General features: G+C 39.0%; 1 protein-coding gene and 1 pseudogene across 1 annotated transcript in view; both read left to right on the top strand.

Moving 5' to 3' along the window:
• The first annotated feature begins 4287 nt into the window (after positions 1 to 4287).
• Positions 4288 to 6787, top strand: LOC149112279 (ATP-binding cassette sub-family C member 4-like; annotated as a pseudogene).
• Positions 6788 to 16610: 9823 nt separating this feature from the next.
• The window catches only part of LOC149112278 (adenosine receptor A2a-like), a 1408-nt gene continuing 955 nt past the window's right edge, over positions 16611 to 17063 (top strand). The window contains exon 1 of the mRNA XM_089290104.1: positions 16611 to 17063. This exon is cut by the window's right edge and continues 955 nt beyond it. Coding sequence (XP_089146230.1) covers positions 16768 to 17063 — 296 coding nt within the window. The 5' untranslated portion in view covers positions 16611 to 16767.

The following is a 17063-nucleotide window of genomic DNA, read 5'->3' as shown; positions in this document are numbered from 1 at the left end:
TGTGGTATTTTACAGTTTATGATTCGTTAACTCATGTCCTTTTATACCTGGGTCCTTATTCAGAGGGTGGATAATAATTATATGCTTTAGAATTGTATATGTAGTTTACCTATTTTTATTAAGGTGGTCAGCTTTATATGAACATTAAGTTCTTCCCTGCTGGCCACCTATTTGCATGTACGCATTTGTATATTTTTGGCGCAAATAAAGTTGTTATAAATCTTACACCAGACCCAAAAAAATTACTATCCGGTTGATTGTTTTGTTACGGGATATTTTTCATCATTAGCGGAGCTCCTGCACGCCAAAGGCGCGCGAGCGGAGCCTTATACCTTAGAAAATTTAGTAACCCATCGATCTGAAAAAATTTGGTTGTCACGTGACTGTCCGTACGTCCGTACGTCCGTACGCCAATACCTTGAAAAATAAGAGAGTAGCACGATTACCATATCTATATCTTTGATTTTGGGTATCCATGTTATTTGACAGCTATCAAAACAAGCTATTCGCTGACCCGTATTACGTGACCATATCGCAGGCTCAGGTTTAGAGCTTATCGAGGTCACGTGTTTCTGAAGTTCACTGCTGACCAGGGACTGGTTTTTCGATTGGATCGCGGGTTCAAACCAGGTTATTACTTTGGGGGAGAAGGAGAGAGTACATGCAAAGGCAAAATTTCGACGCCAATTTACCCCTGGCGCGTTTTTGGCTCTTTTTCCGACATATTCCTTGAACAATCTTCTCGTCAGTTTGTCAGATAATAGCGAAACCACACGCTGAACAATGGCATGCTCACAATTGATCATTTTTTGAGTTTCCGATCCAAGAAAAACAATTCCTCCTTTTTTATGGCTAGTTATTGCAATCTGGAGCTCCGCTTTTAGGCTTGGCTAAATCTATATATTAGATTGTTAGCAACTGGAGTCTGATGCTAAGCTTCAGTACAAGCTCGAACTTTGCAAATCTGCATATTTGCGTCTTGTAAAATTGTTGGAAATATATCTAAAACGTTTGTTTTGAAATCTTTCAATTTGCAGAAACAAAAATACCTTAGGTATCAAACCATTTTTAAGTCATAAATCTTCGGATACACATTAACCCCCGTGCGCACGTCCGTATGAACGTACCTCCGGAAATCCAGAAAAAATGGATAATTACATACGGTATATTGACTGGTGAAATGCGTCTGTAATAACTAAATCGGCTGGTTTGACATTCCTGAACTCTCCTATTACACCTGATATCAATAATCGAACATGTAAAGAACATAAGTTACCAACTCTTCGTTTTTCCATGTTTTGGTGTATGAAACTGTTGCTTGGAAAACATGGTCGGAAAACGGCATTTCCGAGCCCCTCATAGTAAATTTCCTGGGCATGCCCCAAAACATCCCTTGCGACTCGAGCCTTTGGTGCTCCATGAACTTTCTCTTGGTGAGTACCCCACGAAAACTGCACGTTACGCCTTCGCATTTGAGCGTATTTATATTCAGCTGTCAAAATGCCATCAATATTTTGAAATAGTTACGTCTCCTTCCAAACATGCACGAATATTTGCCTGCAGACATTATCTGCTGCGAGAAGTGAACTGCTTTCTTAGAGGCTCAGGGAATAGATATCCTCCAAACACATACAAAACTAGACTTCTCGGTTGATCGGGAGTTATTAAGGACGGTGCCTACTTTTGTTACTGCGCACACGTTCTGCGCATCACGTAGGGCATGGTTCAAGCGCCACGCGCGCGCTTGGTTGACAATGACGCAATCAAGTACGCTACCAAGTAAACGACTGAAATGAAAGCAAGATTTTCCTACTGTGACCAAATCAAGTTTAATGTACCTGTACTTAAACTAGGAACAACAGAATATCAGCATGTCGCGAACCACTAACTGTTAACGTCAGCTGAAAAACTAGCTAGCTGTTATTTGTCGAAAATTATATTGAAATCCAACTGTAAACATGTACCTGCTGATGGCGTAGTGCGCGCGCAAAACAAGAGCGAGATACACAAATACTTTACTTACTGGGGAGGTGACAGGAAAGAATGTAGCGGGCACCGTAAAAGTTTTCAAAAAAGATCAATAACTTTAAAAAACGCGCGGTTACCCCTACATTTTATGTTATGAAATGGAAGTGGTAAGCCTATTCAACACGTGATTAGTTTCTGGTTGTGAGCAAAAGGTATTTAGACTGTATTTTAGCTGAACCAGAGGAAGGCTGTCAGAGACGCTAAAGAAGCTGTTGCAGCGATTTTGTTATTAAAAAACATACCAAAAATGATTTTGAAGTTACCATTTACCATGTAGTTTTAAGATCTTTATTAATGTGTTTGCTTTTCTATATGTAAAGGCGAATTCTAAGGAAATCTGTGAAGAAATATCCTTTCCTTCTTTTTTCAGAAAAATGTTGATGTCAGCATTTTTGTTGAGATTCAAGGCTAACTATCTCGAACAAATGCGTGGTTACCTCCATTTTTCTATGTGGATTCCAATAGCCCTTGCAAAGATCTACTTTTTCCGCGTGGTCCGCGTGATTAGCGCGTGCATTAAATAAATGGCGGCTTTTTCTTTACGGCTGGACCTCGCCATAGAGATAAATCGTCATTTTCTCGCAAACGAGTATGGTGACCTATCATTTTTTTCTGTTGTTTAAAATTGAGTAACAAATTTCTCTGTGTAAAATAAATATGGACCAATTCTCAGCGTCGAACAAAAAGCAATGGTAGGAAACGTGAATTTAGCAAGCAGTCGTGACTACAATCATGGTGCTATTATAAGGATTTATTGGGTATAAACAAGGTGCTGTTGTTCCTATACGAACATGGAGACCCTCATTTTTATTTCAAAATTTAAGTTCCTACAATATAAACAATCAATAGGCAAAGCTTCACAAAAATCTCAGTGCAGGTTCTATTTCAGTGGAATGACCTTAAAAGGTCTAATCTATTATAAGGTAAGCATGAATAGTGTAGAATAGGAGAGGAGGCAGCGTGGCCGACCCCCCCCCCCCCGGGGGGAGACTCCCATATAAAAAGGACGGGGGTGCTCGTCGGAAATCGTCGTCGAAAAAGATCTTGTTTTGTGGGTGTGGCTGGAATTCTATTTAACCCCTTAGAGGTTCCAATTCTAAATCTATACATTAAACTTTCATTGTTTTTATTAGCGGTAAATCAGTTGATTATCAAATATCACAAGTCTCATTTGTTTCGGTTCAATATCCTAAAAGGTACCTCAAAAGCTCCTGTGCTCTGGACCTTTTGAGGCTGAACACTTTGGAAAAACGTCATAATGTTCTCTCGTAAAGGATCCCATGACTATTGTATTCACGAATGCTTTTTATTCATTTTCTCACCTTCTTCAACCACTGTTATTCGGATACTTCATTTCCATACTAAAATCAGCTGAGCCACAGAAAGATAATCTTATCTATTGTTGTACACTTGCTTTGTGTATCAATGCTGTCATCAGAGCTCTCAGTATGCATCAACACGACTCTAGACGTGAGCTGTTGGGTATAGGAATAAGTTGAACCTTAAAAGGTCTAGTTTAAGGTAAGCACGAGTAATCTAGAATAGTTTAACCTGCGACCGTTCTTTCTATTCGTTCGCGGCGGTGCAGTAAAAAGAGCGCCTGATCGGAGGTAGGAATAGCTACACAGAAGGATAGATCCTGTTTCCTTTACTTAGGTTTTTTATAGGCTGGGATGTAAAGGAATGTAACACGAAACTTTTGTTTTCTCGAAAACACACGGAAGATGTGCTCGCATTTTTTTCACAGCTGGAGATAAATGGAAGAAAGTTGTGTTGAAAGGGAGTTGTGTTGATGGCGATATCCTAGACTGCTTCCATACATAAATTGGCAACCACAGGACTAACAGGACTGCCCATGGCACAACCAAGGATCTGTTTGATATCTGTATTTAATAATTCTCAAGTGATTGACAAGAGTTCTTTCCGTATTCGCAAGACCCTAGAATCAACGCACACCGCTTCGATAAATCATGCAGATAACAATTTAAGGCCGCCAATCAGGACTCTAATCCTTTAGAAAAGACCAATTAGTTTATTGACACTCGTATTCTTTTTCATTTTAAGATTATTCTTTTTATAGTCTCACCTATTTTTGTATATATTTGAAGTTATAATTTTTTATCTATCGAAGGCTGCACTCATGACACTGCCGAAAGCTCGAAAGTTGTAACTTTTTATAGCCAAAGAATGTTTTTATAATTTTTTAATAAGTTTATAATAGGTTTAATAGGTCAATATGGCCTATTTCTTTTCTCAGCAATGATAGCTGCTCCTGACGTCTGGCTCTCCTCGCTAACACAGAAACTTCCAGAAGATAAGAAAGACAACAGAAACCTCACTATCTATGCTTGTCTTGTCGCTGCGTCTCTTATCTTTGCCGTCATTCGAGCTTATGCATTCCTTCTGGTTTCCTCAAGACTGATGTTCTGAGCACCTTCATGACCAAATGGTGCTAGCTATTTTAAAAGCACAGTTTCTGTTATTTGACTAAAATCCCGTGGGAAGAATACTCAATCGATTTTCTAAAGATTTAAGCTGCCTTGACTCTGCCCAAGACTCTTCTAGTATCTATCCAGCGAGTCTTCTTGGTGATCGTACCAACTGTTACAAATCCTCGGCTTCTATTTGTTGTAGTTCCGTTAATTTTGTTAGTCTTGTACATCTCCAAGTATTACTTGAAAACGTCCAGAGAGCTGAAAAGGTTAGAGTCAATATGCCGCAGTCCAGTCTTTTCTCACTTTTCCGAGACACTGAATGGACTGGACACGATTCGAACAAGAGGCAAACGAAGGGATTTCGTGGATCAGTTTTACAGTTGCATTGTTTTAATCTTTACAATCTTTAGAGCAGTTCTATTTCACTTGAATTTCGAAAGTAGAGCGCGGCATACGCACTACGTTAAGTCAGTTCTAAAAAGTCTTGCGCCACTTGCCATTCAATCAGAGGTCACCCGGTAATGACCAATTGTGACTTGCTCGTGTAAGTTTTCCCGTGCTTCAGCTGATGTCAATCTGGACGTTTTGCGATTACTACTTGTAGTTATTTTATGTATCTTATTAGTGCACGACCCCACAAGCTTGTTAGCTTTGACGTCTTTTATCGTGTATAAATAAAGGTTGTATGTATGTACTACTAATTTCATTTATTCGCTCATTTACTTAGTGCGGTTTTATTCCGTTAGATATCAAGATGTTTGTAATCAGTCGTACATTATGGTGATGGCCAGTGGGCGATGGCTTGGTGTACGATTGGACCTCCTCGCATCCCTGTTAATAGGTGCAGTCTCTCTGGCAGTTGTTTTGGTGTCTCAGGATGCCGGTAAGGCATTTGTAAGGTAAATAAAAATCGGCAAGAAAGACGATACCAATTCTGAGGGTCTGCCATTGTAAGACCACGCAAGCCTGGTAGCCCCCTTCTAACTATCAGTTTGCTGATTATTTCATCGTTTATTGTGGTGAATCGCAGGGACTTGCGAGGATTACCATTTTGGTTTCAAACAGAGCAGCCTATCCAGTTGTTTGTCGCCGGTTTGCCTTTCACTCCCTGACATGAGCCAGACCGGCTTGGAGCGATAAGAGACGGCTTTATCTTTTTTCTGAATTACTCGATCTGATAACCAGGGTCAATAATTCTTTCATCCTTGAGCTTGTTTTCACAACCCTTTCAGTATCGTGAAGACGGAGAGAAGGGCAAGTGCTGCAGAGGTGGAGAATGGAACTGTGCAGAAACATAATATTATAGCTTGCAACAAAGCTCACAGGACAAAATCACGTGCATTACCAAAGAGCTGCGTGTAATGTAAAGGCAGTTATTTATAGGTGACATAGCGGTCTCTTAACCTCTCGCCGATGTTAACCCGTTTTTGGCCGAAGCCCTGTCCTGTTTAGTGGATTGCTGAGAAAAAATCTCGATCTCTTGGAACAGTTGCAAGATGCAGATTTGTGGCGAGCTTTAGAGGATGTGCAACTGAAAGTGTTGGTAGAGAGTCAAGAGGGACAGCTAGATCACGAGCTGTTGGAACATGGAGCAAATGTCAGTGTAAGAGAGCGGCAGTTAATTTGTTTGGCTCGTGTGCTGTTACAGCAAAGCAAGATCGTCATCTTGGATGAGCCCACTGCACATGTGGATCCAAAAACAGAACAAACAATCTGGAACGTAGTGCATGAGAAACTAAAGGACTCCACAGTCATCACTGTAGCTCATCGTTTAAGCACCATCAAAGACTGTGACATGGTTTTCGTTTTGAAAGATGGGGAAGTTGACGAATTCGACACATTTGACACTTTAGTGAATAAGAAAGGAGGTAGTTTGACTGAAATGGTTCGAGTTGCAGTTATCTAGATAGGCTAGTTCCCCCTTTGTTAATTTACAGACCATTTTAAATTTGAATCAGTTCTTGCGGCCGTTTACTTCTTGCTTATCGAAAAAAATCAGGAGTGTAGGAGTTCTCGTAAGCTTGTAATTCTTTTGCTTGTCAGCAGGTGTTATTGTTTTTGGGTTAGGGGCATTGTTTCTGTTGATTATTTTATTGACCTCTCAAAGGGTATCACGCCATTCATGTGACACCTTACGAGAGCCGCTAGCCGACCCAAAATAAGCGGTAGCAAGTATCATTTAAAATTATAATAAAAAATTTTTGCTAGTGATGTCATCGAGGAACATTGTACAAAGAAGCGAAAACACTCTATTTTATCTGCACAACGTTGTTTCCGATTGGTGTGTGAGATGTATTAGTCTTTTAATGGTTACTACTCACGCACTTTTATTTGCTTTATATAACCACTTATCTTTTACACCTTTAGAATTAAGATTTAAATTTAGGGGTTGGAGTGTTATTAAATAGGCCCTGAAAATTAATTATATTCTGTACGAAAATATAACGCGTACATTACGAAGTAGCAACTAAGTTGTTTCGCCAACCCGGAGTAAGGCGAGCATTAACATAACTGTCTTTAAATTGTTATAGTCGTTATTAGGCCGTCACCAAAACGTTTAAGGTGGCCGAACACAGTTTTCAAGAGCCTATGCCTAATTCTTCATTACTTTTAAGCTATACCTTTTCTAACATATCTTTGTAATAAAAGACTAAAGCCATAAATACACTGCGTTCAATAATAGAGAAAAATTAGCACAGATAGTGCGGGTGTTGAGTAAATAAAATGATCGCTCTTTGCAATCTTTGTGCGCGCGCTCAATTACAGTGTATTGATGCCTTTAGTCTTTTATTACAGAGATATGTTAGAAAAGGTAACGACGCAAAGAAACCAGCAATTCTCAACTTTCTCTTTGTTACCGAAAGAACCCAGTTAAATGCAGCGCATGCGCAGTTGCTCGAAAAATTGAGACCGATTACTTTTGCAGAAACTTGCGGATTTCTGACGATCCAGTCGTTAGAATTTCAAGAAATTTGGCAAAAAAATAGTTCAGAAACCACGTGAATGATCTATCGCAAAAAATCTGAATTTTGACATTGGGAATTTTTAATAATACAGAACATGCGGTGAAAACGATTTACGGCGAATTACGAAAATCGCCTATGTCAAAATTTTATTAGAACAGTGTTGACAGAAGGGATTTAATGTCAATTCGTAGTGGGCAAAAGATGAAAAAAATCTAACGACTGGAGTTTTTTTAAATAAACAAAAACCATTTTTTAAGCCTTGTTTTTAACCAGCCCCGTTGCCATGGCAACAGCACACACCTTAGCCAAAATGCGAGAATAAACTTTTCTGTGGTTAACCTTGACTCTTGCAAAAAACGAGCGCCAAAGCATAAATAGCTTAAAAGTAATGGTAAATTAGGCATAGGCTCTTGAAAACTGTGTTCGGCCACCTTAAAGGACAAAACAAATTGATTTTTGTTGTATCTGAGTGACTGTAACGTAATTTTTCCTTTGCATTTGAGACAAATGAATGTTGTTTTATGATTCAGCTGAGTTTCAAATTATGGTCTGGTTTGGATATATGGTCTTATATAAGCGACAGAGTTTATTTTAGGTCGATCTTGAAAACTGGTAGGATCGACGACGGTTTTTTTTGTCATACCGACAGCTGTGTCATAGTATAATTCAAACATGAATGGTTGTACAGCACGCGCTCTGATTGGTTGATTATTTGTTTGCAACTTGCGGTTATAACATCTTCGGGTTTACTAATGTTGTACCCTAGTTTCATGCAACATATCAAACGCTAAAGATAGTGGGTTATCACATTTCGATAAACCAAGAACTGAGTTGAGAAAAAGACGCCATTCATGTCCATTGTGCATGTTAGTTCTTTGTGGAACTAGAAAATGTAGTTACGTTTTCTAGTTTTGGCGGGAATTCATTGAGACAAATTCGTTGATACGAAATGACAAGCTTGCGTCCTTCCGTTCGTAACTGTCAGTGCTTTTGGTATTTTCAAGAAAACTTACAAAGTGACCACTTCTGGAATTGAAGACTTAAGAGGCGCCCTCTGTAATTTTCAACTATGGCCATTTGGACCAGAAAAAATCAAATTCCTCAAACTTTCTCAGATGAATGGTCTAGATAAGTGATTCACAAAAATATAACTTTCAGTTCAATTCGATTCGTATTTTAGCGCTGGGGCCACCATCTTGGTTTTGCCCCTCTGAGAGGGCTTTCAGCGGCCATTTTAGGGCACATTTTTAACAATTTGCCATACAAAGAAAACGATCTAAATCCGGGTAAAAACCCTTTATTCGAGACAAGCAAATGTTTCTTGTTACATTGAGAGGCTGTTTTGGCAATTTGATCATCACCTGATTTTTCTACAGAATTTTAAATTTCTTCCCTTTCGGACTACTCATGAAGCGCCATAAAAAAGGCGAAGTTTAAAGGAAAATATCGCCAAAAGTACATCACTTGAGATCCCAAAACTACCCTCCACTTAAAGAGCAATGTCTCACCTATAAAAACATGCAATAAAATTTTGGGGCAGTTAAAACTGTAAAATGTTAGAAGAAGAAGTTTAAGCTGTGCTTTTGTCAACAAAGATCGCCGTCCTAATTAGCATAATAACGTGAAAATAACGATGCACAGAGAAAATAATGATATATTCCACTTACCTCGCGACATGTCGACAACTGGATGTTCCACGATGCCTCATGTTATATTTCCAGTATGTTTCAGCCACATTTTCGGTGATTAGTGTACGAAATCACTCTCAGACATCGCCACGGTTAAGCAGATTTCAACTCTCCGAAGCCCGCTTCATAACATCTACCAATATTATTTGTCTTTCGCCTCATAAGTCGCCGTTTACAAGAAGTTTAACAATTTGCTGAGGTCCTAACTGGCCCAGAACTCTGTTAGCAGCCTTTAAAATCCTCCTCTTAATCGAGGATTCTCATCAAGAACTCGTTTAAGCTCAGTTCTGTTTTGATCTGTTGTGCACCCGCCATTATTCCACAGAATGCGTTACATTTGACAAATGCACATTCCCACGGGTAGGGGTAGGGTGGGTAGGAAGTGAAAATGTAACAGACATTAAAGCCGTTTTACGCATTTCTGTGGCTAAACTATTGTAGTAACTGGCTTTCCCGGAATGATTTGAACATGAACTTCTGCTTGCAGGTATTTTCTAGTTTATTTTTGGAGGGTAGGTGGGGGAGTGGGGTCGTGTATTAAAAAAAAAAAAAGAAAAAAAGAAAACGATAGAGAGTATCAGGTCAAAAGATTATGATCTGTGTATCTTGATCAGTTTTATCAGTTCATCAGTGAGGCCCTATTAGGGGTTTTCAGGATACTGGATATTTGGGTAAAAAGTTAATAGGATGGAATAAATTTAGGGGAAATATTAATGGGGTAGAGCATGTTTAGATCAGATAAAACAGGACATTAATTGAGTAGGGAATCGTTGAGCTGGATTTAACAGGATACAAGATATTTAGGACAAAAATTAATAGGATAAGGGATACACCGAAACCCCCCCCCCCTTCCCCCCTCCCACTATGGGGCCTCAACAATGGTCAGCTATTTAGGATAAAATAAATGTACGTCAACTGCTATAAGCATTTATTCTGGACTCTTAGTACTTATATTTCGGTGGAATATGAAAGTTTTGTATCAGATTTTAGAGGTTTTAAGGTTAGGTAACGCAGCTCCTTGTTAGTAATTTCGAAGCCCACACTTGTTACACTGAATAGATAGATAAAGACGGGGCTGGAGAAATAAACAGAGAATGAAATGTGTCCCGAATTCTGTACCGTTTAACAAGAATTTCTTACATGGCAACTTTTGTGTCTGCAAAGCGATCGAGGCACAACATTCCACACAACATTTATTTCATATAAACTTCACATCATTCCACACTATATTTGTAAACAACTACCCTAATCTCATTGACAGCCATTGGTTTTTGCCGAAAATTTTCATTTATTACAAATAGAATACGGATAGAACTCCAATAAAAAGCCTCTTCCTTGTTTTTTTTTTGTTCAGCATTATACTTGTGTCTTTCGCTGCCCGAAATGCCATCAAATGCTGCGAAAGGCAACAGACTGACAAGCAGTGCGCAAGAAAAGTTTTTCTCGGGTCAGGAAACGGCCATAAAAGTCGAAGCAATTACTGTAGCACAAAAGATGAGGCGCTCAAAAGATGAGGCCAGAATTAGGCGGTTCACCTGTGATGAGTTCCTGACCCCTTGCCACGTTTAAACCTTCCTCTCGCGAATGGCTTCAAATCTCAGAAACAGACAGGAGAAGGGGCTCCAACAAGACACAACAACCGCTGAGAATCAAGCTGCAGATATTTTTGACAAGTGTCATTTAACTCATCCAATTGCTTATGACTCATTCAACTTGTGTGCCTTAAACGCATCTGTAATGTCTTTAAAAAGCTAAGCGTCAACATTAGTGCTTCGCTTGATAGATGCGGATATTTTAAAGCGGCCTGCCTAGGGTTGAAAACTAGTCTTGTGCAGACATGCAGCTGTGCTCCATCACAGAACTGAACGACATTAGTGGCTGTGGGGTGCCTCAGGCGCATAACGAGTGGTGCCTACAAAATACAAACGTGTTTCCGCCAGATTAAGCAAACGTGGAAAAAGTAGATCTTAGCCAGGGTTATTAGAATCCACAAAGAAAACTGGGGGTAGTCATTAATTTTTCCGAGATAATTAGCTAATGCTGAAGGTAGCATTTTTCTGAAAAAAAGGTAAAGATATTTCTTCACAGATTCTCCTAAGGTTCGCCTTTACATGCAGAAAACTAAACATATTAAAAAACATTTTTAAACTACGTGGTAAGTGGTAACATAAAAACCACTTTTGATATGTATTTAATAACAGAATCGTCGCAACAGCACTCCTCTGGCTTAGCCAAAATACAGTCTACATAACTTTTCCTCACAGCCAAAAACTAATGCACTGTCGGATAGGCTTGCCACTTCCAATTCATACCATAAAATGTAGCTGTAATTACCCCTTTTTAAAAAGTTAAATGAGTTGTTTCATCCTTTCGAAAACTTTGTCGGTGTCCGTTACATTTTTTCCTGTTACTTTCCAAGTAAGTTAAACATTGACGTCTCGCAATTGTTTTGCGTGCGCATTATGCCATCTACAGTTGAATTTCAGTATGATTTTTTCTACGGATACGATAAAAGCTAGCTTTTCAGCTGGAAGCCGTTCACAGTTAGTGCTTAGCGATATGCTGCTTTTCTGGTAATCCCGGTTTTAGTACAGGCTCGTAATTTTAGTGCGAAATTTGTTTCGGCCACAATAGGATTTTTCTTTAAGTCGCACGCTTCGTAAGGTAGTTAATTACGTCACTAGTTCCAACCCAAGCGCGCGCCTGGCCTTTAAACCATGCCTAAAATGGAAGGCACCGTCCTTAACTGCCCTTCAGTAATTTTCTGAGCATTTTCTTTTCTGATGCAAAAGTGAAACGGCTAAGAAAATGTAAGAAGTTTCAATAAAATGTCGCTTATCATTACTTCCTGCGCACTATTCGTCAGTCTGTTGTCTTTTGCAAAATTTGATGGCACTTCCGGCAGCGAAAGACACGACTGTCCCGCTTTATCTGATCTAAACATTATCTACCCCATTAATTTTTCCCCTAAATTTCTTGTATCCTGTTAATTTTTTACCCCAAATATCCAGTATCCTGAAAACCCCTAATAGGGCCTCACTGATGAACTGATAAAGCTGATCAAGATACACAGATCATAATCTTTTAACTTGATACTGTCCATCGTTTTCTTTTTTCCCTTTTTTTTTTTTTTCTAATACACGACCCCCCCCCCCCCCCCTACCCTGCAAAAATAAACTAGAAAATACCTGCAAGCAGAAGCTCATGTTCAAATCATTCTGGGAAAGCCAGTTACTACAATAGTTTAGCCACAGAAATGCGTAAAATGGCTTTAATGTCTGTTACATTTTCACTTCCTACCCACCCTACCCCTACCCGTGGGAATGTGCATTTGTCAAATGTAACGCAATCTGTGGAATAATGGCGGGTACACAACAGATCAAAACAGAACTGAGCTTAAACGAGTTCTTGATGAGAATCCTCGATTAAGAGGAGGATTTTAAAGGCTGCTAACAGAGTTCTGGGCCAGTTAGGACCTCAGCAAATTGTTAAACTTCTTGTAAACGGCGGCTTATGAGGCGAAAGACAAATAATATTGGTAGATGTTATGAAGCGGGCTTCGGAGAGTTGAAATCTGCTTAACCGTGGCGATGTCTGAGAGTGATTTCGTACACTAATCACCGAAAATGTGGCTGAAACATACTGGAAATATAACATGAGGCATCGTGGAACATCCAGTTGTCGACATGTCGCGAGGTAAGTGGAATATATCATTATTTTCTCTGTGCATCGTTATTTTCACGTTATTATGCTAATTAGGACGGCGATCTTTGTTGACAAAAGCACAGCTTAAACTTCTTCTTCTAACATTTTACAGTTTTAACTGCCCCAAAATTTTATTGCATGTTTTTACAGGTGAGACATTGCTCTTTAAGTGGAGGGTAGTTTTGGGATCTCAAGTGATGTACTTTTGGCGATATTTTCCTTTAAACTTCGCCTTTTTTATGGCGCTTCATGAGTAGTCCGAAAGGGAAGAAATTTAAAATTCTGTAGAAAAATCAGGTGATGATCAAATTGCCAAAACAGCCTCTCAATGTAACAAGAAACATTTGCTTGTCTCGAATAAAGGGTTTTTACCCGGATTTAGATCGTTTTCTTTGTATGGCAAATTGTTAAAAATGTGCCCTAAAATGGCCGCTGAAAGCCCTCTCAGAGGGGCAAAACCAAGATGGTGGCCCCAGCGCTAAAATACGAATCGAATTGAACTGAAAGTTATATTTTTGTGAATCACTTATCTAGACCATTCATCTGAGAAAGTTTGAGGAATTTGATTTTTTCTGGTCCAAATGGCCATAGTTGAAAATTACAGAGGGCGCCTCTTAAGAGCCACTCTCCCTAACCACCGCGTGAGGTGCGGCACAAGGTCTGAAAAATGGACCCCATGATATTTCGTCCAGAGATAACCTATGGTATGCTAAGAATCGTGATATAAGTTTTGGGTTCTAGAGTTTTTACATTTTTGAGGAAATTACGAAAAACCGTCGACAACCCGTGAAGCCGAAGCATCACAGAAATGAGGTCAAATTTCACGATCAGATAATCGAACTCGCGTGAAGGCGCAAAGCAAATGATGGTTTTCCTTAGTTTATAATTTTATTTAGGAGGTATTGCTAAGCTGCTTTGATGATATTTAAGACTTACAATTGTAATTCCAAATTCCTGGAGAGCAAGCGAAGAGAACCGAAATTTCTAGACTTTGAAAATCAAAAATTTCATACCGTTTTCAAACATCTCAAAACATACTCGGTATTATGTAGAATTCTTTCAAAATTCAATTCTAGCAAGTACAAGAGCTGTTTTTGAACGTGATATGTTTTTTTTTTTCTTGGCAAACGTTATTTCTGAGGTCAGCGGCCCCATGCAAGTTAACCCATCTTGACCTTTCGAAGAGATTTTGTTTAATCAGGAAATGTAAACAATTCGACTAGCCTTCGCTCGCGTTCTGAGCAAACCATTGAAAACCCTACCCTTTTCCCATTAAAACTACCCAGTAAGCCTGAGATAATACTTCTATGACAGCTTACCTTCCAAATGGGTGTTTGAAGGCAAATAATTTTGATGTTCTTCGCTAATTTTCCTGTGTCTTGCTGCCGTGCTCATCCACCGGCCTTTTCATACGGCTACGGCATTTTCTATTAAAGTGTCAGCTTTCTCTCGCTTGTGCAATATTTTTTGCGGGACCTGGATCCGTGTCTTGCATATAGAGCATCCTCTGGGTATCTATTGAGTTTTTTTTTTGAATATTTCTAATGAAAAGAGGCAAGAAGTGAAGGAACTAATTAAACCGAAAAATAGACCCAGATCGATGTCACGAATCTTTACATCAAAGTGATCACGTGCAGCAAATACATCCGCGTGATTATTTTTGTCTTGCTCTTGCTCATTTCTTCATTTTCTTCCTTACTAGCATACAATGTTTTCATTTTGGTTTTTTGTAACTTTTTTATTTGTAATCAGAAGCCTATTTCGAAGGAGAGTTCTTTGTATGCAATACTTTGAATCGGTGTATATACACGCAACACATTTACTTTTCCCATTTTCTAGTGACTATGCAACAAACTAGAAATTCTATCTAGTTTTAGCTCTAAAAGTCAAATGCCTGTGCAGGTCCATTGCTAATGATTTCCTAAAGCTAGATAAAAGGGAATAGTAATATATATCTGAAAAAGGGCTAGTTACTGGCCGCAAAGCGAGATTTTGTAATTTGTATTAATTGTATTTACCAATTTGCCCATGGCAGGTGAACACGCAAATAAGTCCCCTTCGTGGCGCAACTAACTTTTTAGGAATTATGTTCAACAAGATACGTTTTGATGCAGAAGTAGACGCACGCTTTTATATGATTCTCGAAATTATCCCTTTGGAAACTGAAAATGATTTGCGTTTGGGTTCGCACAAGACATGTTTCTTTTCGAGCTCCTGCGCGCTGAAGGCGCGCGAGCGAAGCTCCATGTCTAACAAAAATTGGTAACCCATCAAGACGAGAAAATTTGGTTATGACATTATTATAAGGGCGAGCGAGCGAACGTCCGTCCGTTCGTCCGTTCGTACAGACGGAAAAATGTATTACTTCTTTCGGAGACGAGGAAGATAAGCTTCATTTGACGTCATATGACGTCATAACCAAGAAAACTGGTATCAACTTGTACAGCAAGCTCAAGGCTATCTAATCAATTTCAATTCATTTTGCTGTGCCTTAACAGAAAGAAAACCCAAGAGGGGGGTCTATCCCCTCCCCCCTTGTACCTCGGTGGGGGTATGAGTTAGCTTGTACGTCCGAGGGTTAAGAATAGACCCGAGGCTGAGATTTTCAAAAGAATATAATTTTGTGTGTCGAAAATTTGTAAATATGATAAATTTAAATGTATAAAATCCTTACCGTCTAAAATTCTTCACTTCTCTAAACGTCAAAACGGGCCAAAAGGCAACAATAAAAGCACAAGCCGTATGTTCGATGCTAATAACATTTCTGCAAGACCTTACGTGCGTGATATCAGGCTTAAATGCCCGCAGGCTGGCTCCGAAATTACTTTAAAACCATCCAGACACAAATTATATTCGATAATGGCAATGTCACACGCTATAATCTAAGAATATTTACAAAAATATTTTCAGCCAAAAATGGGCAAAAAAGTTAGAATATTCAGCCTCGGCTAGAAAAACAATATTGTTATAAAAGAGTGTATTAACATACTCCAAAAAGAAAGCTTCTCATCATAAATTAATACAGAAAGGTCAATTGGGGTTTTCTGTCGCTGTTTTGCATTACAGTATAATTTTTACCTTCCTAAGAAAATATGATGTCTGTTATCAAACCATTCGATAGATTGAGTATTTGTTTATTTCACTAAGCGATTACCGTTTTCTTGGCCATTTCTATTACTGGCAAAGCTACCAGCAACATTTAAAATGGAGCACTAATTTTGGCGTTAATTACTCGACCACTCTGCGTGAAAAGCGACACACGAAACTCCAAGCAGCTTGCAGGTGTACCATCTATCAGCATGATAAGCGACCTATGAAAGGCATTTGTCTCTCGCTTGTATTCTTTCCTATTTAACCCGTCTGAAATGTCGAAATTTGAGACAGCTTTTTTGATTTTGTACAAAGACACAAGTGAAGTTTATGTCCCAGCTGGTTTCACTTTAATTAGTTATAACAAATTCATCATGTTCATGACACAGGTATAAATTTGTTTTCTAATTTCTTGTTTACTCACCAAAAGGTCTGGAAGCGGATTGTTCTTCAATACTACCTTAGCTTACGAAGGAAAGTCCTAGGATCTTCATTGGGTTGTATTCTTACCGATTTAACTCGTCTGAAACTGTCGATATTTGAGACAGCTTTTTAGGTTTCACAAACGCACAAGTGAAGTTTATGTCCCAGCTGGTTTCATTTTAATTAGTTATAACGAATTCACCATGTTCATGACACAGGTATAAATTTGTTTTCTAATTTCTTGTTTACTTGCCAAAACGTCTGGAAGCGGAGGGTTCTTCGATACTACCTTTTCTTACGAAGGAAAGTCCCTTTTGTAAGTGCATATGACTTTAAAACGAAGGTGATCCGTGGAGGCAAGAAAGGAACAAAGTTATCAGTTTTCTCTTATTTTAAACGCTTAGTGGTTTGAGGAAACTTCAGTCAGTGGTCATGAAGAAATCATTTTGTGAAATGTTTCTGGATTACTATCCAAGGGTGTCTGAAGTTGAGGACTACTATTCCACGAACATCGCAAATTGTGTCTTCAACAGTTTTCTGTCCTATACTGCCATCATGTTAAACATTGTAACAATCCACGCGATAAGAAAAACGTCATCGTTGCCAGAGACTTTAAAAACACTGCTCCTGAGTCTTGCTGTTTCTGATGTTGGTGTTGGTTTATTGGTCCAGCCATTTTACACGTCACTCCTGATCAAGTCGTTACATGAAAACAATCCTGGTTGTAA

Source organism: Orbicella faveolata, unplaced genomic scaffold (genome assembly GCF_042242905.1).
Source record: "Orbicella faveolata isolate gen_17 unplaced genomic scaffold, um_ofav_v1 contig_2, whole genome shotgun sequence".
NCBI classification, from domain to species: domain Eukaryota; kingdom Metazoa; phylum Cnidaria; class Anthozoa; order Scleractinia; family Merulinidae; genus Orbicella; species Orbicella faveolata.
The sequence above is the reverse complement of the archived record's forward strand: the minus strand, read 5'-3'. Positions and strand labels throughout refer to the sequence as shown.